Consider the following 25,770-nt stretch of genomic DNA (forward strand, 5'->3'; position numbering starts at 1 on the left):
TCTCTCTCTCCCTAATTCCAAAGAATGCAAACTGAAGACATGCTTTTCAAATGACTACTTTTGACTTGTCACTTGAAGTCAGTCTATGATTTTACTAAAACCAAATTCTCTTGACTCTCAGTGACCCAGAATCTAATTTTATACCCAAGCTTATGAATTCTTAACTACTCCTCTTTGAAGCCTTTATGATAAGGCTTATTTTTGTCATTAAAAGAAGAAGAAGGAATTGTCAATAACTATGTTGGAGCATTTGGTTTCTTAATATTATATTCTTACTATCACTAAGTAAAAAGCTATATCAAGGGAAACCAGCTGAATAAACTATTGTCTCACTCTACTACAAAGTGTTATGCTTTTCAAAATAGTGAATTAGACTGATGTGTACTGATCTAAGATTGGGTTTCTCACTCTTGGCGTGTTGGACCAGGTAATTTTATTTATGGGCTTTGTCTTCTGGGTGCTTGGTATTTCTGAAGCATCCTTAGCCCCTTCACCCAGAGCTATTAGCAGCCTCTCTGCAGACAATTTCTGGGAATGAAATCACTTCCACTTGGCAACTACTGAGCTAGACTGATATCCAAGATGCAAAAAGACAAGCTGCAATATAATTGTACAACAAAATCCTTGCTTATTTATTTTTTAAAGTATATCCCAACTGCCAATAATGGCCATATTACAAGGGATAGGATTGGCATAAGACAAAGGGTAAGTCTTAACTTTATATAATATACATACTCTTTTGACAAGCTGTGACCTAAATAACAAACAATCAAAAAACAAGTGAAAACTAAAACAATTGACTCAGGAAAAACTTAACTGAAGATAACAAAAAATGAAATATAAGTAATTGCTAGAGTTATATATTTTGGGGTTTTTTTGTTGTTGTTGTTTGAAACAGGATCTCAGGTTGCCCAGGATGGCCTGAAATTCACTACGTAGCCAAGGGTGGTCCTGAATTCCTGACCTTTGCTTTAGTCTTCAAAGGCCTGGAATTACAGCCATTTTTCTCAGAAACTCTGAGCTATTGTCCACTCCTCTGTGCTCTTCTGACCTTCAACCACTGTTTACATATTCACTTCTACTCCTAATAGCAGGTAACTGATTGATGTTGTATTTCACTTTACCTTCCACATACATCTTCCAGGTTGCTTTTTAAGTCTTTCCAGATTTATATCTGCAAGTTTTAACGTTAGCAGCAAAGACCTTCCAGAGTACACTTAAAGAAGTATCTTCATTTTGATTGTATAATAATAATTTAGTTAACTGGCATGGCCCTGAACCATGACAGTCTGATTTGTGCAGCTGATTATCATCCACAGAGGAGTCACTTAACTGCCATTGCTCCAATGCCTGTGAAAACCAGCCCAAATAGATACTTGATTGACTGGCCCCCCAACTGCAGCACTGTGGATAGAGCTCATCAGCAGAGGGAAAGCCAAGAACCATGTCTTCCTGGCCAAGTCCACCTGCCAGTCATGCCTTTATTATGAAGCTGGGGGCTGGGGCTCTCCTGCTAGTGAACTGCTAGATTTAGCTATATTGAAAAGGAACCTTTCTGGATGTTTACCGGGTGCCAGGATCTGTACTAAACTTAACTTACCTCATTTAAACTACTCGACTGAGTACTATTACTATAGGGATTCTTAGACAGACAAGAGTGATTCCCTAGGTCTCCAAGCTAGCTACTGAGTCTTGCTCAATAGAAAAATGGTACTCTAAGGGAGCCACAGTGCCCTAATGATAGATGCTACCAGCAGAAAGAGGAGGGAATGGGCCTTGGGCTCCCCATCATCACTTCCCACTTTAATGAAATCAACTCCATGGCCATTTGTTTTATAAAGTGAGTTCCCTCATTACACTTCACTGTGAAAAGACAGCATTCTTTTGCAGCTGGGGAATGCTTGAGAAGAACATTGGCATTCACCAAAACTTCAAACCCTAAAGATTGTGGGACCCACCTTCCTTATCTCCCACAGGACAAGACAGGAAGGACCTCAGAAATACCTTCAAGGAACCTCCGACATACACAATCAATGCATCAGAATGTGCAACATTCCTCATGGCACACAGTTATGCTATCATAACTCCCTACGCTGGAGGATTATCATATAAGAAGATTAGTAGTCAAAGTGTGTCTTTAGAAATTCAAGCTTCTTTAGGGCCACCAGTTACTAATAACTGCTTAGAGGAACTTGAGCCTCAATAGCTTCTATCATTTTCCATTAAAAAAGGTAATCTTTGTAAGATGTTTCTAGGCTGGGGATATAGCTCAGTGGTAGGTTGCTTGTCCTTCATGGGTGAAGCCCTGGGTTCTATCCCCAGTACCACCCCAAATAAAATACAATGAGAAGAAATCTGTTTCTTTTGATTTCAGGATTCACATTTAAAAGAAAATGATGCCAGCCTATTTTAAAAGTTTATATTGAGTACTTACTGGGTGCCAATGCTCATGTCTTAGAACCTGGAAAATCAATACGTGATTCTTTTAAACATTAAACAGAAGTGAGACTTGGCCGTCATAGTGACTATAACAAAGCATGGGACAGAAGAATTTATATTTACTTCTTCAAAAAATCTCCCAATTTTCCCCAGCAGGGATGACATAATAAGGAAACGCATAGCCATAAACAACGTCAAAGACACTTTCTTTCAATAAAATTAGATCCTGAATGATTCATCAGCGAAGGCTGAGTTAAAGGCTAAGTAGCTACTGGATTATCAGAGATTGCAACAACAATAAGATTTGAATGCTGGTAGCTTTTTCAGTATGTATGTGTTTGTTTGCCTGTTCTTTTAATTTTGTTTCATGCTTCTGGGATCAAACCTAGGCCCTCATTCACACTAGGCAAGGGCCCTATCACTGAGCTGTATGTGGTGATCACTCAGAGTTTGGGAAAAACTCATGTTCCAGGCAGAGGGAGCTACAAGTGACGACTGAGGGAGGATAGCACAGTGTGCTCCTGGGTGCTGGGGGCAAGGATGGCACGGAGAGGGGAAACAGGACAGGAGTGGACGGATGGCAATGGGCCAGAATATACAAGGTAGGAGGATGACAGCATGATCCCTGATGAGGGGCCCCAAGAGCAAAGGTGCAAAGGGAGCTGGAAAGCAACAGGCAGGGTAAGAAGCAGTGCACCCCAAATGGAGGCAGTGTGCACATGTGCCAAGACCCAAGCAGGAGGTAGCACATCACAGGAGACCACAGGCTCATAATACAGAACAGGAACAGCAGGATGGACCACCAGGTGGGAGGGTGGGTAATGGCCAGAAAATGACAAGTTTTTCACAGGCTACTTCAGGAACTCTGGATGGCAGTGTAGAAGGGTGCTACTGAATGCTCAAAAGCATGGTGTCTCCTACCTAGTGGAATTATCCAGCCCAAGGAAAAAGAACTGACCATTCCTCACGGGCAACCCACCGAACTCAACTGTGGGCAGTCTTTACAAGTATCCACATCATCACCTCAACCTCTGTTCTGAAAAGAAGATCAATATCTGACTGAAGAGGGGCATTCGAAATGGGTGACTGTGGTCCTCATGATCTGTCCCAATAGGAAGGCGTTTCCTGCTGGCCTGAAAGCACCACACACCCACACAGCCCCAGTGAAGGCTTCAGGTCTCCTGGGAAGCACCAGAGACTGCTCCTCTGAGGCTTGTTCCTCTCTACATGCTGTCAAACGGCTTCTTCTTATTTTATTTTATTTTATTTTGTTTTTTGAGACAGTGTCTCCCTGGAGCCCCACCTAACTTGGAACTCACTATGTAGATCTAGCTGACTGGACTCTCTCAGAGGTTTGCCTGCCTCTACCTCCTGAGTGCTGGGTATAAAGGCATGTACCACACCTGGCTTCTTGTTTTTGTTAAACAAGAGGCCAGCTAATGATTACTTCTGTTAGCAGACCACCCTGTTTTCTTAGACTGTCCAAACTCTATTACTGAATATTAATTATCTAACTAAACTATTTTTTTAAAGACTTAATTTTTTTAAATGTAGGTATGTCTGTGTATGAGTATGTGCATGTCAGTGCAGGTGCCTGCGGAAGCCAGAAGAGGGCGTTGGAGCTACAGGCAGTTGTGAGACACCCAGTGTGGGTGCTGGGACTTGAACCTGAGTCCGCTATAAGAGCAGTACATGCTCTTAACCGCGGCATCTTCTCACCAGGTCCCAAACTGAACTGTTAAAACAGAGATAATCATATATTAGAAAGGAAACTCACATCACTAAATAAAAGACTAGGTTCTTTGTTGACAAACAGAAAACCAAATAAATACCAAGAGGAGAAACTTGTACTGTTGGGGTCCTGTGTACCCCCGGACCAGCCTAAAGCCCAAGATCTGCTTTTCCTTATATATGGGAAAAAAAAGATGAAAGACATGTCAACTCCAGAAAAGGTGTTCTTCCTGCTATGCCAAAAGAGAACCAAGAGATGAAAATCTTCCCAACTATGTGAGTCCCTGTCCCACCAGCCAGTCTGAGTCACAAAGGACTTGGAGTGGGATGTGATGTGCTCTCATCTCCTGAGCCAGGAAAACTCAAATGCCAGACATACTTAAATCTTCCTTCTCATACTGGTCCTTTGTTTTTCAAATGTAATGTATATGCTTTTAATGGGTTTACATTCACATATTGCTATTATTATTCTATTTTACCTAAGTCTACTTGTTCCCATGGTATCTCCTTCCACCTAGCTTGATCTCATCATAAAAAACGTTTTGAATTGCGCATGCAGATGCATTTTGGGTGCCTTCTAGCTACACTGATGAGTAAGTATTCTAACAACCCAACATCAAGTTTTGATACTGGAGGACAGCATCCAATTAAGAAGCAAATAACCCAAATATGTTAGGGAGTGTGACTAAATAGATTTCCACTGTGCCAGTTTTTAATCAATATTTCTTGAGAACTGGAATAAATTAAACCATGATCTGTAATAAATATTACTTTGTATTAATAAATACCAGAGTAACTACAAATATGAAATTCAAGCCAGTAATTTTATGCTCAATTATTTAGTCATGTCCTATAGCATTGTTAAAATTTTATTTATAAATTAACAACAGTCACACGAATGGTTTTGATTAGCTACTATATTTCTAACTCCAGCAAACCATGAAACAAATAGAGTTAAGCCAAAGGCAAGCCAGTAAGAATTACAGACCCCATGACACCAACTTCACATTCACCAAAATATCTGTACCTTTTACTCCATGCCTGTTTTCTGTAATCCTCCTGTATTAAAATTTTATAGAGGAATTCCATCTTCCCAACTGTTTCTACTCCCTTCCAGTTTAATTTAGCAGTCAAAGTGTGCCTTAACAATGAATAAGTAGTCTTTTGCTGTCGTTTCATTCATTCACATATTGAAGAAATGAAATGGGTTCTGAGAGGTTGGTACAGGCCCGCTCCAGCCTAGAGGTGGGCTCACAGATGCCAACAAGCAACAGCAGGCGAAGCACCTGCCTTCCTAGAGTTTATATTCTCGCAGGGAGGGAACAATGGTAAACAAGCAAAGGTGGCAGACCACAAGATGGCTGTGCTCTGAAGAGCCAAATGACATATCTTTTACCCCTTCAAAACATACTGTGCCATCACAGTCAGTTGCATTTAGAAATCTGAATGATCTAAGGTGGTATTTTTAAACTCCCTGAATCTGAGCTAAGTCCTGGCCATACTCAACTATAGGCGATACACTTTACAGAGAAGACACAGGGAAATAAACTAATCCCAAAACTTTCAGAGAACACTTCCCTTTAAAAGTTACAGATGAGGCCAGATGTGAGAGACAGAGGCAGGGGAATCTCTGTGAGTTCAAGGCCAGCCTGGTCTACATAGCGAGTTCCAGGCCAGCTGGGGCTACATGTATGGCACTGCACAATAGCCTATTTCAAGGAGATGTTTGAAGCACACTCTTAAGGCAGCAGGTAACCCTGACTTTGACCTTAAAGGCAGCACCCCTGAGGGTCAGAGAGACTTACAGGTCAAGAAGAAAGAGTATTTTAAGCTCTGGGTGGTATGAGACTGTTTACTCCACAAAGAGCAGCAGCAGAGTGTCTGCGGTCTGGCATATGTGGCAGACAACCACTAGTGTACAGCATCAATCACATTAAAGGTGGCTTTAAATAAGTGATAAACATCTTTTTAAAATTTTTATTTATTATTTTTATTTTGTGTGTATGAGTATATTGCCTGCATATGTGTGAGTGTACCCGTGTCAGAGGTCAGAAGAGGGCTTCAGATTCCCCTGGAACTGGAGTTAAAGGACAGTTTTGAAGTTGCCATGTGGGTGCTGGGAATCGAACCCGGGTCCTCTGCAAGAGCAGTCAGTGCTCTTAACCACTGAGCCATCTCTCCAGCCCCAGTAACAAACATCTTTGAAGCAGTATTCACACTAGGAGTTTTTCTATCTCACAGAGTAGGTACCAGTAACCAAGAAAACGACATCATAAACAGTGTAATTCATTCAGAACTATTAAGAATAGATCATAGCACGTAGTAGGTACTCAGCAAATATTTGCTGGTATTAATGTGCTTCAATTTTACAATTCAGACTTTGTATAGAGGTAGGGTCTTTTCCACTCTAAGTGAAGCTTTTGCTCCTTTCCCATTGTTAACTAACAACAAAAATAGTTTTTGACAATAACTTGACTAAAGATACAAGAGGGAAGCAATCATTCAATCTCTGTGAGAAACCACAGGTCCCCAATGGCTGCACGGTAACCATCCTGTGGAATTCAACAGCGCAGCCTCTGTTGACAATGGCAATGAACATGTTCATAATAATAATAAGGGCTTGTTTTAATAGAACGTTCCACACATTAAACATGCTAATGACCCATGAAATAACTGTTTTATCTGTAACACATTAAGCAACATTGCTAAAAACAATGTATTAATCGGAAGTGGGCTTTTAATGTAAGATTTTAAAAAAATATAAGACAGCATGGAAATCATTTCATAAAGACAAAAATAACTCAATCAAAATTAGAACCATGCCTGTTTTTGAAATATAAAACCTTGTAAAATAAGCTTGGTGATTTTAGATGTATAATTTTGATAAACTCACTTTTTTTATCATAAATGATATCCAGCTGGGTTATGATTTAAGCATCTTACTAGCATGTGAAGGGCTTATGGTTTTCTCTGTCCATGTGTCCTTCTATGGGATTTTTTCTCTCACCTTGACAGATCCAGATGCTTCCTACACAAACAGGCTTCCTTCACCCCTGCCCTGTCAATTTTCTCCATTTGATGCTACTACAGCACCAACATGGCCTTTTCTGCAAACATGTACTATCACAATTAAATCCAAAGCAGTATCAAACAGAACACGTAGGTCCTCTACACACGAAATACAATGTGGGAAAAAAATGTATGTGAATTATCAGTGTGTTTTATAAATTCTCTTTTGGGGGGAATACAAAATATCAGACTAGAGACAATTATTTTACTGTCTGTTTCTTAGATATCAAAGAAAATTTTGAAATTCATCAAAGCTAACCTTCTGTTATGTACAACAGGCTGAGCTGAAAAGAATGTTAACAAGTTCAATTTTCATTCAATCAGCACTACCGCGCTCCGAAATGTTTCATTGCAGGAAAGAAATAAAAATAATCTATATGGTAATTATGAGGATGAATCCCCCAGTAACTTTCGGCTACATGAAAGGTCAGTTCTATTCAAGATATTTTATCAGTCCCTCACACATACTCCTGGACTGTCATTTTAAATCTGAACAGCATTTTATTTTCCCATTTACAGCTACCTGCAGAATTAAGTACTTAAGCCAAATAAGAAAAAAAGAAGAAGAAGAAGAAGAAGAAGAAATGTTGAATGCCGGCAGAGGCTGTAATAGCACAGAGATAAATCGTCCGTCTGCTCTCTCTCAAGCCTCTGGGGCTGCAGATTTTTCTTCTCCTGGTGCACTGTGGGTATTCAAAACTTGTTCAACATGATTTCATTTCATTTCAGGCACTGCCTGAGAAAACTAAATTACAGAATCAATCATACAGAAGGTCAGAGTGAGACTTCATTACAAGTATTGCATGCTTGCATGAATATCTTTCATTTATGACTGACCCAATATGTCACAATAGCTGTCTAGTAAAAATAATCCACTTTCTGAAATTGATGTACTACTGATGTCAGTGCAGCTCAGCGGGCTGGGCAGATTATAGAGAGCTGTTTAAAAAAAAAAAACTGCTTTGGAGCTTATGTTGTAGATTTTCAGAATTGCAATCTTTTCAGATTAAGATAATTTCCAGATGATCATTCAAATGACAATAATGCTTAGAGGCAACAAATTTTTAAACAAAATCTACTGTTGATTTTGACCTGCCAGCCACATCCCATCTTAAAGCATCCATGCCCAAGAGAAGCAAATCAACGTTGTTCTTTGAAGCCACAAATTCATGGACATTCAGTTTTTCAGGAATTCCGCTTCTGAATACGGGGATGGGGGGTGGGGGTGGAATTTGCATATTCTGAAATGTGAATGCTAATCATTGTAGTTTTTAAAATCGCCCCTTTTTGTTCCTGCTTTCTGTTTTTTAAATATAATGGCATAAATTTAAGGAAGATAAACATGTTGTGCTTGTCGCCAGCAATAATGCAGCTAATCAGTACTGTGACAAACTGTCAGTCTTTCTAAAGCAAAACCGATGGAGCTTCGAGTAAAAGCTACTTCAACACGACATAACAAACTGGCTTTTCTTCTTATAGGAAAGTCTTAATTCACACAGCAGTCTTTAATAGACAGGCATATTCATTTGGATAATAAAACTTCTTACTTGCATAAGATATGAAATCTCCCCCATGCATTACGAAACTGAATACATGATGTATACAGTATTTTTATTATTTTTCTGTTGACCTTCCTACGGGAAATCTCGTTGGGGTTCTGTAGGGTATTATGATGTAGCCAGTCAACTCAATACCCCGAGGGACATAACCTATTTTTAACCATGCCTCTGGCGATTCTGAATTCAAGTTTACAGGTGAACATGTCAGGAACCCACGGAACAAAGCCAACGACACGTTGTATTCTTCATAATTCTGTCCTAGTACATTTTATTTTTTCCAACATTTGTGATTTAAAATCCCTTGACATTTCTTCAAGGTGAAATTCTACCAGAACTTCCAACAAGATTAGTTTGTTTCAAGCCAAAATAAATAGCATTCGGGCTCAGCAGAACTTCAAACTGGCAGCCATAAAGTGATGAGGTCCATGTGTAAACACCATGACAACAGCCTGCACTTAAAGTAGCTATGCTTTAGAAAAATCAATGAAATAATTCAACTGCTTTAGTGATTAGCCATAGTGCTAGGAAAGCATTAAAAATTGAGTCTTTGCTTCCAACGCCAGCCTGAGAAAGCATCGTTCTTTAAGTGTATGTGAATATCATAATTATTTTATGATTCCATCTTCAGTTCTTTCCAATATAGTAAATTCAATTGACCATGAAATGAAATTTCATAGTCAAAATGCCTCCTTTACACTTTTTTATAGCAGTAATAACAGTTTTATAGCTTTAAGGCAAGGTAATTCATCAGATGTTTAATTTAAAGGCAGATTCTTATATTATTAATATATATTTACCAATTTAATAAAGTACACATTTTAGCATACATTATATGGTCTTTTAACTATTTCTGCAACTTGAATGAGCCTGGCTGAGCGTCTATTAAAAATGACCAATCCTAGTAAATTCCCTTGGTGACTAAACACCCTTTTTTAAAAAATTATTTTCCAAGTACATTACAAAGCCGGACTGTAGAGGAAGGCAGAACTCTCCATTCCACTGTCAGAGGGACAAAAATGTAAGAAAGTCCACAGGAAACAATTATTTGTGATGTCAGAGAACACTTATGAATACTTAATGACTATTTCCTGGCTGTTCACTGCATTCTCTTTTGACAAAAAAATAAAGAAATAAATAAAAATGAAAACCTTCATGTTCAGCTCAAACACAAAAGATCACAAGCAAAGAAAATCACGTGCAGCAATCCTATTTGGGAAAGTAATCTTACATTTCAGAAAACACACTGACTCTTTGCACCACTAATCCACTACATATTTTGCAAAATCGTGTGTTATTATCTGGAGAATTAAAAATGAAACCAATGAACATCACTAATGTGGCCCTAAAGCAGGGAGAAATGTACAAGCAAGCAACAGGATTTTTTTTTTTTTGTTATGCCAACACGTCTGTTTCATTTTATCCAGGTTTTAAAAAAGAGCCCCATAAACTATTAATCTTGTTCTTAAAATGTCTGTTTAGTGCCTCACCTACATAGATAAAACTGCATTATATATTGTGCTTGAAAAAAAGGCAATCCCAACAGAAGAGTGTAAAATACTTAAGCAGATTTACACTGGTGATTGCTGACTGTAATTGCACACTAAGAGAAACAGAATCGAAATGATTGCATTACTAATCTTCGCTCTCTAGAGTGCCTTATTCGATATTTATGACAATAAATAACACAATTAGGTATATTTCACACAATAACATGGTTTATATTTTCCTCTGCTGCTTATAGGCAATTATTATTTTTCCTTTTCTCTGTATCACAGTTTGATATTTCATTTGAAGTGGAAACCCATCAACATCATAAACATCATGCTCTTATCCAACAAGTTCAAAAGCCTAAGAAGGGCATCCACTTCTAAAAGCTTACTTGGGTAAACTTTCAACTCAAGCATACCTCTGCATTAAACCAAAGGCCAGGGAAGACTGGCTGCTTCCAAAGCAGTGATCAGACTTCCTAAAGACCGTTTCATATCAGAAGAGTCCCATTGGCCATCTTTGTTTATGTATGAATGTCAATCAACCCAGTCCCTCTCATCAGGCAGTACGAATATAATTTCCATGCCTACCAACAGATAGATAGGAGATATTTATAAACATAGCCTCTCAGATCTTTACCATGAGAGTACAAATGATAAAAAATAGTTTCAAACAATAAGTGCTTACCATATGCAACCCATTGCTATGAAGCACACCATCCTGCTCCACCAGATTTCTTGAGATTGTAATGGAAGGAAGATCTAGGCTTTGAGGAGGAAACTGGGGTGTGAACTCACTTCCCTGGGAAGGCAATGGATCGCTGAGGACCTGAAAGGGCAGCAATACATCGGGTGTGCCCAGGGTGGGGTCTGACTCTGGAGGAGGCGTGATCGGTGGGATTTCAAACTCTTCATCCCCAAGGCTTGGTGTGTGGAATGTCTGCTGAAAGGAAACAAAATACAGATATCCTCACATTCAGTTCCTGCATCTTATCCCTCCTTGGAGAGAAGACTTTCTATGCAAACACTACATATCTAGGCCAAATATTTATTTCTCAAATGAAAACATCTTAAACACAGATTTCCATATATAGTTTTGCTGATCATTCTGATTAAAGATTTGTCTCATTATCATATGGTTTTAATGGAGTATCAGTATTAACAGTTTTTTAATGCGTACTTAATTAGCAACATCTGTCTTTGTTGTTAGTTGGAACATCAGCGACATTAGATTTGGCTATATAACAAATTGCCACTTTATTGATATGTTAGCAAAACAGCGCAAACCACTTACGCAATCCACATGCTTCATAAAGTGCTGATGATTTTGTGGTACACACACAAACACACACACACACACACACATACTCATTAAACCAGGAGTGTACATTATACTTATTTACTTTCTGCTACAAACTATAAAACAAGTCATTTCAAATTTGTGGCTTGGTTTTCTAAAAATGTTTTTTTTATTAGCACATTCCCAAGAAGAATAAATGCTTCTATGGAAATTGTTACTGTGTGTCACATAATGTATTATATAAAGATCATTGTGGTTCATATTAAAATGTGCTGGTGCTTTTATTGAAACTATGAGGATTATTTTCTTTTGCAGAAACATTTCAATATGTAAATTTTTTGGAAAATTTTCTGTCACTCTTCAACTTTGAAAGACTATCCAGAGAGCACAGTTATACTGACAGAGACACAGTAACTATGTTAACAGTTGTCCACTCAGTTAGACAAGTGTTATATCTTACACCTATGCAAATCTTAGTGTATTGTTTTCTTTGAGGCTACTAAAATTTTTACAGGCTGTGTTTCAAAGTCAGGCCTTTGATGTTTATCAGGGCTGCCTGGTGTTTCAACCACACACCAAGCATCTTACTCTAAGCACATGGATCATGTGAGGAGAGACGCTATACCAAGATCCAAGACTATTATTATTATGATTATTTTCTCTCTATATGTATATATACATATATCTTTGGTGAGGCATAGGGGTTTGGGGCACTCAGATACTGTTTTATTCCTAGCTCAGAGGGTCACAGATGTAGTTCATTTATTATTGATAGTATTTGAAAGAATGAACTGGTGCGAGATAATTTGAGTCTGCTATTATCTGTAAAGAGACCTAATTAAGAGCTTAAAATCATCATTCTTCAAACTATCAATTATAATACCATATAATAACCACCTGAAAGAAAAGAGAAACAAACTCAAAGGGGGCAGCAAAAATATTTCTTGCATATAAAACCTATCAATTATTATTTGTATCTCAGCAGAAATGAAGAGATCACAAGCTATGGGAATCTATGGAGGGTCAATCAGTCACCTCAAGAAACATGGTAGACTCAATAAATGTAAAATAATGCAGCCTCAGAATACACTAGAAAGCCAGAATGAAGTGTTCAATATTCTGGCAAGGGTTTTCCCACCTACCCCCCCACCCCCCAAAATGTCAGTTTCTTACTGTGGTACTCTGAGTTCTCAGCAACAAAGGGATGAATTGGCCACAAGCGTGGTTGGCTAATGAACGTAACCCTATGGCTGCGTTTGCTGTTATTTTGGCACTAATGTGGTCTAGTAACAGATGCAACTGTAATTTGTGACTCATTTGCTACCCCATTACTGCTTAATGAAATCTAACATATCACATTAACAATACGGATAAACACTCATTCTTGATATGTGGCATTTGGCTGTTTTCATTACCACTGTAATTAACACTTGAAATATTATTTCAATAAATATTTAAAGTACTTTAAAAACGGTCAGGGTAATCATGACACAGATAGAAGACATAAAGCTAATGTGTGAATTTCAAACTTAGAGTATCCTGGGCCCTGTAGTGTTATTCACAGGACAATATCTATGTGAGGGAAATTGGTTTCAGGGACAATTTAGGCTTTACAGAATGCAAACCTCAAGTCTTCTTGAATTAGTTTGTACTCATTAAAGTGTTAAAATACCAGATAAATTTACTTTTAATGCAGTGATTGGGAACTCAGACACAAGCTACGATGCAGCACATTAACATTTACTTAGGCTTCATTTTCTGATCAGGAGAAGATGCAGTGAAATCATCACATAAGATTACCTCCTACACTCTGACAGAAAGCGCAGCTCACGTCAGGCAGTCAGAATTAAAAAGGTTTTCATTTCTTATTTTTGTTAAGGAATACAGAGAGCTGTCTTAAATATAATATGTCCTGGTGGTATCATTTTTTAAAGGACAAATTAATTTTAAGTTAGAATGTGGTGTATGACTATGTCCTGACCTAATAAAACGTTGCATAAAATAACAATGTAATATGTAACAAAGGAAATGCTAGAATCTTAACTACCTTTAAAGAGAGGTAAAATATTACATACAAAGTGGTCTTCCTTAGAGAAAAGAAAAGGAGATAAAATGTCAAATATAATGTTAAAGCACTGTGTGTGTAAAGCACTGCTCTCAGGAAGGACAGGAATCATCAACAATGGAGGACATCGACTCTCATTTCTGTGCCAAGTGACCACTATAATATTAATCATTTAGAGTTTATGTGATCATGTTTTACAGATACTAACGTTTCTGTGTTTACCTTGAACATGTTAAAGTAGTGTGTGCATGGTTAAATACCATCTGTACTGAAATGTTCAAAACATTTGTTCCTTTTGATAAAAATGCAAATCTGGAGAAGTGTTGTATCAACATATAACAGCCAATGTCTGACACGGTGAATTATCACAGCTGGAATTAAATTGTTTCTGAACAGCTGCTGGCAGCAGAGTTTTCATCAGTGTTTGATTCAAATGTAGGGGGAAAAAAACGTCCAGAATGAAACATCATGTTGTCCTTACAGATGGGGTTTGTATTCATTATCGCAAACAGCACCGCAGTCAGTGCCAAACAATATTCCCGTATCTAAGCTGTCTTCTTGGTTAGAAAGATGATGGTCACTGTAAAAATGATTAATCTACGAAGCCCCTTAATTCTTGAGTCTCCCACTTATTCTAATAATTTTTCAACATTAATTTCTTTCATATCACTTGCTTCCCTGTACCAACATCATTTGCAAAGTCATTATTTTTTTCAATCTCTGGGGTCAGGCTAGTGCAGTCTCCTATATTTGAATGCATTTGGAAAATGAAAACTTTTCATTACATGAGCCACAGAGGAAATGTTCCATTTGGGCCAATTTCGTACTTCTGCGTTATTGTTTGAAAATGTTAAATCTTACACAATATACTGTTTTTAGGAAACCATGTTCATGATCGAATCAAGCTTTTCAAGGTTTTTCTGGAAGGTATCCAACGAGACCAAGCAAAAGTCTGACATCAATAAGAAGAAATAAAGTAGAAACAGCAGAGACACAATGCCTCTCCCGTGAACACCCATAAACTAATACAAATCCAGAGGCAACATGGCACCACAATGTGAATCCCATCACCCGGAATTTAATATTACAGTCACATCTTGAACCATACCCATTCATCTATTCAATCATTCAATGATTTTTTTATTGAGCATCTAATATTGCAGGCATTGTGTTAAGTTGTGGGGATCTAATAGCAAATTACTCAATTCACATGACCCCCACAAACCATAAGACTGTCTCCCTTGGACTCCAAGCCATAACAGTCAAAGACATTACCCTTAGAGAAATATGAGGTAAACACTTTCTATTCAATATCACTTGCAGCCCAGATTCCAAATTAACCACTTATCTACTTAGATATCAGTACTGTGTGTGTGTGTGTGTGTGTGTCTGTGCATGTGTCTGTGTGTGTTTATGTATGGTGTGTGGTGTGTGCATGTGTGGTATGTATATGAGGAAGACAACAACAACCTATAGACAAGTGATAAAGTCTTGTCAGGTTATTTTATTTTCCAATACGCTTTTCTCATTTTTTTTCTCCAAAGTTGTTACTTGGTGCCACAGTAGAGAGAGAGAGAGAAAGAAATTTGATATTTTGCTTTCCCTTCAAGCCTATTAAATTATCTACACAACACACAAGGCATGAACAGACAAGGTAAGGCAGACACCTACCTCGCTGGCAGCAAAGAAGGCATTGTTTGCCTCAGCCATGTTCATGTAGTTATTATTTCCAAACTGAAAAAAAGAAGATTGTTTTATGTTAATGTTGAACAAAGTAAAAATCCTAGTTGTTTAATATGCATTAGTGATTTGGAAAGAAAACCAGTATAAGGGGGTGTTTTGTGGCTCAAAGAATCAGATCTGGAATATGAGAGGTTTCCAACCACGACTTCTGTCACCTAGTTCCCTCTGAAAACAAAGCAGAGTTAAAGTGAACTCAATAATTCTAGAAAATAGTTTTGTTTCTACCCAAGACTAATAGAGAAGGGAGACAGTTACAAACATTTGGCTGCCCGGCCACTAGTGTGTGTTTATTGTGGCATTTGTCAGAGGTTGGAAGAAAAAGAGTTTCTAAGAAAATCACCTTGATGTATTTTAAAGCATGATGGGATTTTATACCTTACCTTCCAAGAACAGATGTCACAAGTGTGGGTAGGTTAAAAAAATGTGAATTAAAGGAATAGAAACCAATTTCTAAGACTCAAATTCTATTTTCTGGTGAATGGGGTGTGGCAAGAGTATAAATAAATAAAACTAAAGAATATTTTTTTAATCTCCAAGCAGAGCTTAATGCCGTATCTAGATCCATCGGAGCTGTGAAGGCAGTGATATTTAATCTCTCCATGTAACATTAAGTGCAAAGAGGTTTAAAAAATAAGCAGGATCCTATGAACACAGCAATTTTTATTTCATTCCCTAACACAATAGCCGTTTCACATCATCGCAATAAGACTGTATCAGCATTTCAGACTTAAGCGCTTTACTTCTGGGGACCTGTTATCAAAATGTAAAACTTGGATTTGGGGAGAAATGTATTTCAGGTTCAAATGGTCGAGGCAGGCACATTTTGTGGCTTTAAACATTCTGTTATCAGTCTGGCAATATGGGAAAGCTCTGTGGGCATAATTATCTAGAGCAGTGTTATTTTCATGATGTTTAAAAGAGAATGTCCTTTTATAAAGTGTATTATTTATTTCCTTTAATGCATCAAATGAAACACAGGTTTGATCTCCAAGGGGTGAAATGTATACAGCTATTCTCTGATATAAGTAACACTAGCAATTACATTAAAGTAAAAGGCATAATTTTCCCAAGATATAAATAGATGGTTGGATGGATGGATGGATGGACGGACGGACGGATGGATGGATGGATGGACGGACGGACGGATGGATGGATGGATGGATGACTGGATGGATACAGGGATGGATGGTTGGATGGACAGATGGATAGATGAACAGGTGGGCAGTGATAGAAACAGGTATGTAGATACTCAGATACATACGTAGATTGACATAGGGAATAAATAGAATACAGACACACAGATATGGAAAACCCATATAATCTTCCTCTCAATACACCAAAACCCACTTATTTCCAGGGAGCTCTCAGCCTGACTCTGAACCTGCAGAAAGTAGGATTGACACACTGCACTTGATCATGTCAGGCATCCAAGAACTAAGCAGGATTTATAGGAAAAACTCTAACGACTCCAGAGTGCTGTTATGGTCTACAAAGACAAACTCAGCCTGCACAACAACACCTCCACATACACAATGAGTCAGCACACAGGCTCTCTCCTTCAGCATCTCATTCATTTGGCTGAATAGCTTCATGAGATACCAAAAACATGAGCCAGGGTACACACACACATACACACTCATGTGCACACACACACACATGCACACATGCACATACACGCATATGTACACATGCACACAACTCAAACACATGTACATACACAAATGCACATGCACACATATGCATATACACACAGACGCATACACACAAGTATACGCACATGCGCATGTAAGCACATGCATGCACACATACAGATGCACATTCCCACATACACACATATACACATTTCCCCCATTTTCTACAGCATTAAAAATATGCAAGAACAAAACCCCATAGGCTTCTGTCATACAGACTTTGGTGAATTAATGATGCTAGAATTAAACACTCAGACATCTAATCAAATATGATGCATATTTGAATCTATGTGCTTCATGATCCAATCCTGGCCCCCTAAATAGCCTGACAGCCAGTATCACAACTTTAACCTTATTTAAATGTAGGTTTTGTTGGGAATTAGAAATCCATTTAAGGCAAAGAGCTCATTATCAGAGAGTATTTTTTTAAGATTAAACTCACTTATTATCTAATAGCACCTAAAACAACAAAGAAAAATAAAATGGCTATTAAACTAAGGCCTAAACAATTCAAAAAAAAAAAAACAAATTAAGCTTAGAGTGAAATAAGAACTGGGTTAGAAATCCTCTTCTGAACAGTTAGTATGCGAATGTAATTACTGAAGAAACTACAGCTAATCAGCTGTGAATTGTATCCATTAATTAGTATTTGCCCTGGAGAAATGAGAAAAATCAGTAACAACGCTGGCACCGCAGTGAGCTGATGAGCTGCACGCCAGCCGCGCTGCGTTTAGTCAAGCAGGTGGCTCCAGCGGTCCACGTAATTTGAAAAGCTCTCACCTGGAGGGGTGAGCGCAGCGACAGAGCACTCCTCCCATATCTCTTGTATCTGCATAAGGCCTTAATTAATGGCTTTTAATTTGGAAACACTTGGTGATCAGAAGGGAACAGTTATAAATCATTTCAAGTAGAGGCAAAGGTTTGCATTCTACCTGGGGTAGAATATCTGTTCAAAGGTGGCTTTGGATGTTGGCTTGTGGCAGGACATCTTCCTGCTGCATGGGTCTGGAACTCTGGTTCGGGGTAGATAAGGCGGTCTGATAACATACATGAGGCCCAGGTAAATATGGCTTTCAAATAAGCAACTTGATAATGTTTAAGTATATCTTGTGTACTATGCGGGACATACTTTGATTAAAAAAGCATTCTTTATCCCTGACCCAAATTTAATTGGGTGCAATATATTCATTGACCTGATAATACTGGCCAACCTAGTGGCTAGATTGAGCTGGAGAGATGGCTCAGCAGTTAAGAGCACTAGATGCTCTTGCAGAGGACTCAAGTTCAATTCCCAGCACCCACATGGCAGCTAACAACCATCCATAATTCCAGTTCCAGGGGATCCGACGCCCTCTTCTGACCTCCATTGGCATTGCATGGCATAGGTACACTTATGTACATGCAGGCAATACACTCATACACATAAAATAAAAATAAGAAATAAAATAAAAAAGCATTCTTTGAGACCTGAATTTAATTGGGAGCAATATATTCTTGACCCCATAAATCTGGCCAATCCAGCGGCTCGCAGGAAAGGTACAGCACTTGCCACTTGATCACCTTTTCTCTCCTAATGCTAGCCTCATTTTCTTTCTTTTTCATTTTGTTTTTGTTTGAGACACAATCTTGCTACGGAGCCCAGGCTGCCCTCAGAGTCTATTCTCAATCCTCCTGCCTCAGCCTCCTCTCCTGCCTGCTCCACTTAGAGGCATGTGCACTACCATGCCCTGCTATGTATCTCATTTTAAAATGTGACCTATGAATCCTGCTTGGTTGTTTGGTGTTGAGAACAGATCAGATTCTGAGAGGAAAAGTACTCCTTTGGGGTAGACTGCTAATATAATGACTTCAGAACAATTAACTTTGAGTTGTATACAATTACATTTAGTTCATGTTCTAGGAGGCAGTGACATCGGTAAACACATTATACTATGCATACCCTCCAGGTCCAGAAGAAAGGGGATTTAACTGGGCTCACCACCGCCACCCACTGAGGTAAGTGCTTGGAATATTAGAAGCAGTCCAGCATCTCTTAGAAGGCTGGAGGCAGGTGGGTTCCCTTTACGCTCAGGTGGCCCATAATCAAAATAGGTGGGTCATTTGTTACCTATTTTCGTGATAAATATAACGAGTGGTACCCATGGAAGCTTTGCAAATATTTATTCATTTATTTTTCAAAGTGGCACTAAATGCAATTCATTTTTCCCAACAACCAACAAGATAGACTTATTATCATCCCTGTTTTCAAATGAGCAGCTTGAGGGTGCCAGGGGTCAAATCACCTGCCCTGGAGGATTCAAGCACCTACAGCCTGCATCCCCCAGCCTCAAACTCGGCAACCCCTGCATGCAAGGATCCACAAACACTTGATTCTTGCACTTGCTGAGAAACTCAACTTTAAAACGTCATTCTTAACTATTTAATTTCAAGCTAGAACTTCCAGGGGGTATCTTAATGTTCCTAAACCTAATATGATGTTCCTCATGAAAAGGGTTCCACAGATCAGTGTGTCTGGGAAAGGTAATCTAATGAGCCTCAGTGCCTCCTATGGACTCTGAGGACACTCACAGCTCCTTCTTTTGACAGATAGTGACGTGCCACCTGTTTAAGGCACTGCACTAGGCCTGGTGACACAACGGGACACAGACGATGAGGTTCCCATAGAAACTACTTTTTTAATGGAGGCAATAGCTACATCTCCTTCCTCTCACCTCACCCTCCAAATACCAAAAAGCAAAAAGTAAGTCCATGGATCACTTCATTTTGTTTACTCCACAATGCCCCCACACTGGGAAATCTTATTGCTAAGCCATTTATTGACGATACTTTGACATTTTTCCTGAGGCCTTTTACACATTTTTTCTGACCCCCTCTTATACATTTTATAAATCACCTAAAGATGTTCAAATTATCCATTCTGTGTCATCTTAATTTGGTCTACTTCCAAATTTTTGGAGATGATAACCTCCACTGGCATTCCTTCAGAGACCCCCCTACATACACTCAGGTCTATAGGTCTATGTAATCCTAAAAGGCAGAGAAAAATATCCCACATAACCAAAATGAGTAAGATGAGGTAATTAAGTACTCTGACGCGCATGTAAAAATGTCATCCGGGAAAGCAGCCCATTCTCAGTGTTTGAACAAGCACATATATGTGCGGTGTTTAACCTTTATGAGGTGCACAGATGACAACAGATGCTTTTCCACATGGATCCACTCCAGTGCATGTGATCTCCAAAGACAGCGTTATAAAGGAGGACCAAATTACCCTGCAGGTGGAACTCCCATTTCTTGACAGTTTCATAAAAGAACCTACCCATTGTACTCATAGATACACTTGCTTTTGCTGCCTGAGGAATGATTATGGCTTCGGCAAATATAATTTATGAAGACCATCAATTAAAAAGGAGCAGTGCAGGATTTGTAGATGTGCATTAGAGAACATTGTGCTCATGGCCCATGTGACCGTGTGAAGTGCCACAGTAAATTAATGTAGACTGGGGAGTCTGGCTTGGCCAGCAGCAACAGGCTTGAGAGAAAACAAACAGCAGGGACAAAAGCCCATCTGTAAAGACAAGACGGATCCTTCAGCATCCCACAGCATCATCTCCACGGACATCATGTCGACACCCATATGAGGAATTATATAGACTTCTAATAAAACAGCATTAAGGAGGATCTCAAACTGCTAAATGGCGCACGCTTGGTCATTAAAAAAGATCATCCTTCAAAATCTCTTTTCACTTTTTCCATTAGATTTCTTAGTAGACATCATCTGATCTGAAGTTTCACCACAGACCTCTGTCAAGTTATAAACTGTGCCATTATGGACCAAGTGTGCCGGGTCATGTAACGGAGCAGGCAGCAGGCAAAGTCCATCCACTCTCAATGACTCTGATAACTCTGTCCTGAAATAGAACTGACAGGCTTTGTAGCTGCACCCATTCCAGCAGGTGATGCTCAGCAGGTCTGGCATCTCCACGGCATTTTCAATTCAGAGTATTTTCTATTTATATTATTCAAATTGTGGGGGTTTGGACAAGACATTTTCAATACAGAGTTGATCAGTGAAGAGAATCTATCTATATAAATGCTACAGAAAATGCTGCTATTTATGAATACATAAGTGTACCTGTATGTATGCAGAGAATCTCACACATGTGCATACACACATGTAAACATGCCTTTCCACATGCTAAAATCACCCGGATGTCCTGTACTGAGAAGCAAAAAGCACTCACACACTCAACGCTTCAACTTGGCCATCGGCATGCATCTCAAGCTTGCGTCCAAAACTGAACTCCTCGTTCAACCCCCGAAGCCTGTTCCACCCAGTCTTTTCTTTCGCCTTTGATGGGAAACTGCTTCAGTGTTCATCCACCAGGCCAAGTCATTCCTGAATCCACTCTCCCTTCTTTCTTCCATCAAACTGTCAAAAGATTCTGTGAGCTCATTTTCCTAGTTACACCCAAGCAGACCACCTGTATCCACCTCCACTGAACCCAGTCCTGCCTAGCCCATTGCCTCTTAGCTACAGGAGTAGCCCAGTAGGTTCCAACAGACTGCATATAACATCTCACCACAGAGGCCCTTGCCACTCTCTGCTCAAACTTTCAAGTGGCTTCCCACTGACTCAAGGAAGAGGACATACCTCTGCCTCTTTCCTGGTATCTTGTTGACATTCTTGTTGCTCAGATACTTCACCCTGTTGGTCTCCTTCCTGTCCCTTCAACGCCTCAGACACATGCCCACTTTGGGGCCTTTGCACTGGTTCTTGTGCCTAGACCACTGTCCCTCCCAGTGTCCCCTTGGCTTTCTCCTGCCCTCCTGAGTCTTCCCCAGAAGGCCACTTGCTCACCGATGATCATGTACAGCCTTCACCTCTACCTCCTACACTGTCAACATCATGTGTTATAGTCATCATGTTTCTCCTGCTACTAGAGTGTAAATTCAGTGAGAGGTTTTGTCCGTGTTTTACACAGATGTCCTACTGCCAAGAAGAAAGGCAAATGGTGCATATTCACCAGATCTGCTCTAAAAGAACTCCCAGGTGAGACAGCGCTCAATACTGCTCTCCAAATCCATCAAGGCACAGCATCAGCCCCTGAAATTCAAGTGACAAGAAGGAGCCATCACCGTTGCCCTGCCCCACTCTATCTATGAACAAAAAGCAGGAAGAGGAAAACATATATTCTAATAAAAGTGGTACTCTAAAATCTAGAGCTATCTATCTGGGGAGACACTCTGTTCCTTAAAGACAGTGGGGTTGGTCTACAGCTCAGGAGGGTAATTACGGCTAGCAAAAATTTGTTGTATTTCCAAGTAGCTAGCCGAGTATTTAGAATGCTCCTGATGCAAAGAAACGATACATGTGTGAGTAGACCCTGACCTGATCTTTACACAGTGTGCCCAAACGTCACACTGACCTATGAGCATGCATTGTTACTATGCAGCCACTAAAAATAAAAGATACACATGTTAAAAGCAAGCCAACATTCAGAGGCTCAGGTGAGCAGGGTGGGCTGTTAGGGATGGTACAGTGGGGGCTGGATACAGCTGCAGTGATCTATATATACCTCCCAGGGAACTGTATGATGTCAAAGGGGAGAGGATTCAGGCATTGGACTTGATAGCTGATTTTTTTTTTCTAATTTGAAATATCCTCTTTGAAAGAAATGTTCGCTCTCTTGTCTAAATCAGTGTTACTCGAAGTATTCAGCCAAAGACCAGAGAATAATCAAATGCCCATTAAAACATGCAAATTACCTGATCCCACCATGGATTCACTGTATCATATTCTTAAGGCAGTAGGGTTCTAATGTGTCTAGGGTTTTTAAACAAGCTTCTCAGTAGCTACAGAGCATATCAGGGTTTGAGAACTATTTGCCTAGTTTATTTTAGACTAATATGATGGAAATTTCATTCTTAAAACAATCTCTCCCTCCTTGCCTCCCTCCCTCTCTTTCACCCTCCCTCCTTCCTCTCGTTTTCTTCATCCTGCTAGCCACCTTGTTGATCTTTCAACACCCAGGACATATACCTACCTGAGGGCTTTGCATTGGCTGACTCTTCTACCTGGACCCCGCCCCCCATGCCTCCATGTCTTACTCATGCCCTCCCTCTAAGTTCCCCCCATGCCTCCATGTCTTACTCATGCCCTCCCTCTAAGTTCCTCCCATGCCTCCATGTCTTACTCATGCCCTCCCTCTAAGTTCCTCCCATGCCTCCATGTCTTACTCATGCCCTCCCTCTAAGCTTTCCTTGGAATATCACTGGCTCGTTTTCCTTCTCTCTTTCCCTCCCCTCCTTCTCTCTTTCTCTCTGCCTTCTCTGTTTTGGTACATAGCATAGGCTGGCCTCACGAGAACCATGCTCCTGCCTTAGACTCCTGAATGCTGGGATGACAGGGGTGCTTCCCCACACCCAGCTTCAAGGAAGCTTTTCTCAGCACCCAGAATGATCTTAGGGAAATGGCAGTGTTGTCTGTGGCAGGCTCGACATAGTGTTGTCATCCCTCTTACCTTTCTCACTAACGGGAAGCCATCGTTTGTGAGGTGGCCACCCATCTCCCTCTCTTACCCTCATCATCAGGAGGAAGGTCAGAAACATATGATGTTGTATCAAGTGGGGAATGCAAGTTCCAGTGCTGGATTCTCAGCAAGTTCTGTGGGCCCACACAAGTAACTACAAAGCCTAAACATATGGACTCCACTCAAACACAGAGGCCTTCAGATTCTATGATCTGGACGCATATGAGTCTGTGAATCGTACAACCATCTGGACAAGTTAACAGTGACAGGAAAAAATAAGACGCTTGTTTAATATCAACTGTATACACATGTACACACATATGTGGAGAAAAAGATGCTTGGGTTCCAGAATCAAGACATTTTAAGTGAAATTGGATCACTCTTTGGGACAGCCAACCAACCCTTACCCATATTTCCACAACAAAAAGACTGACTAGTTTCCTCAAACACACCCCAATGAAAGAGTCAGCAGCCACACACATGCTATATAAACATCTTTTGCATGACCCGGTAGCTCCCTCTCCTTCCTCCCAAAGTCTAACCAACATTCAGCTGACTGCCTCCTGGATGTCAGTTAGAGGGATTTATTTGGAGAATGTATTTACTTCTCTGTACAGGTAGAGCAGCAGATGTGACTGTGCTTTTAAAGGGCTGACAGTGTAGTTAGGATGATGGGTCAAAAAATGTATTGATATAAGAACCAAGTCAGGGACAAACAGCCCCCAAAGTTAGGGGAGGAGTCAAAAAAATGATCTTACAGCAATGATGTCAGCACACACAGGACCCATGCAAACTTGATCAGACAGAAACCCAGGATAGACCTGGGGAAATGGGCAGCAGGCCTCAACCTAGCCAAAGAACGACTGGCAGCTGATTATTGCTGGGTGAAGGAGAGTTGATCTTCTTTAAGGGCAAGATCTAGATAGGCTAACCAGACTCTAGTGAATGAACTAAGGGACACCGGGGTACACAAACTTGACTTGATAAGCCTCAACATATATGACAGAATACATGAAATCCGGTGGGGGGCTATGGGGGAGGTGTGGATGGGAAAGGCATATACAGATGACTAAGATATTTCATGTGAAATGTATAAAAATTAAATAGAAAATATACAAAAAAAGAAACAGAAATGGCAGCTAAAGAGAAGAAGTTGGGTGGGTGAGTTGGGTGGGCAAAGCTGTGGACCTAACCATGCACAGGGCTTGTTCAACAATCAGAGTAGGGAACAAGCAGGAAAGGGGGAAGGCACTAAAGGCCAACCTTAGCATTCTGAAATGTATCCAGAAAGAAGGTAAATGAACGATTCTCTCTCTCTTTTTCTCTCTCTCTCCCTTTCTCTCTGTAAAACCCATACTTGTACACATCAGGAAGGCTGGGTATGTGGCTCAGAGGTAGACATCTCCCTGCCATGTACAAGACCCTAGTATTCCATTCTTAGTACTGAAAAGAAAAACAAAAATCAAAACAGGAGCACTCTAAGGCCGGTAAGAAGGTACAAGTGTCAACTGTGCAGGGTGAGCAACAGGAGAATTAAATACAGAGCACAGAGACAGCAAGCGCATTGCTTGGTTTGTCATCGGGACGAGTTCAAGATCCCAACTGAACTACAGGCAGCTGGGTTCTAGTTCTCTCCTTGTGCTTCCGTTTCTTGACCTCAAAGATGACATCGACCTCATGAGGCTTTGAGAATTAACCAGGCGCATGCATGAGAAGTCTTCTTTCTTATCCATATTAGCAGCCACAGTGAAGCCATTGCAGACCAAGCCTGTCATTTCTGTGGTGCCTATGACAGCACAGGGGAGTGCACTACTTCAAAACCCCAAGGGCAGGAATGGCAAGATGGCTCAGCAAGTAAAGCATTCGCCACTCAAGTTCAAGCATGAGGACCTGTGATCTGATCCTCAGAGCCCATGTAAAACCTGGGTAGGCATGGCAGTCACCTGTAACCCCAGCACATGGGAGGCAGAGGCAGGGGATCCCTGGAACAGGTTCACCAGTCAGACCAGCCAGATCAGTGAGAGGCCCTACCTCAGTATAACTCTAAGGAAGAAACTGCCATCAACCTCAGGCCTCCACACTTGCACCAGCACACACTCACCCACATGCACATGCACACATACACACACACACACACACACACACACACACAC

At 40.1% G+C, this 25,770-nt stretch overlaps 1 protein-coding gene across 3 annotated transcripts in view; it reads right to left on the reverse strand.

Moving 5' to 3' along the window:
• Tox3 (TOX high mobility group box family member 3) overlaps window positions 1–25,770 on the reverse strand; it is a 102,543-nt gene that overhangs the window by 13,186 nt on the left and 63,587 nt on the right. The window contains exons 2-3 of one of the 3 annotated variants that reach the window (XM_008834358.2): window positions 15,322–15,384; window positions 10,974–11,228 (exon numbers count right to left, since the gene is read on the reverse strand). The exons of 1 other annotated variant lie outside the window; for it this stretch is intronic. In XM_008834358.2, the coding sequence (XP_008832580.1) occupies window positions 10,974–11,228; window positions 15,322–15,384 (318 nt within the window). The remainder of the gene's footprint in view (window positions 1–10,973; window positions 11,229–15,321; window positions 15,385–25,770) is intronic. One more of the 3 variants, XM_008834359.2, reaches the window with a different exon arrangement.

The sequence above is a fragment of the Nannospalax galili genome, unplaced genomic scaffold, assembly GCF_000622305.1.
Source record: "Nannospalax galili isolate Female #2095 unplaced genomic scaffold, S.galili_v1.0 scaffold897, whole genome shotgun sequence".
In the NCBI taxonomy this organism is placed as follows: Eukaryota; Metazoa; Chordata; class Mammalia; order Rodentia; family Spalacidae; genus Nannospalax; species Nannospalax galili.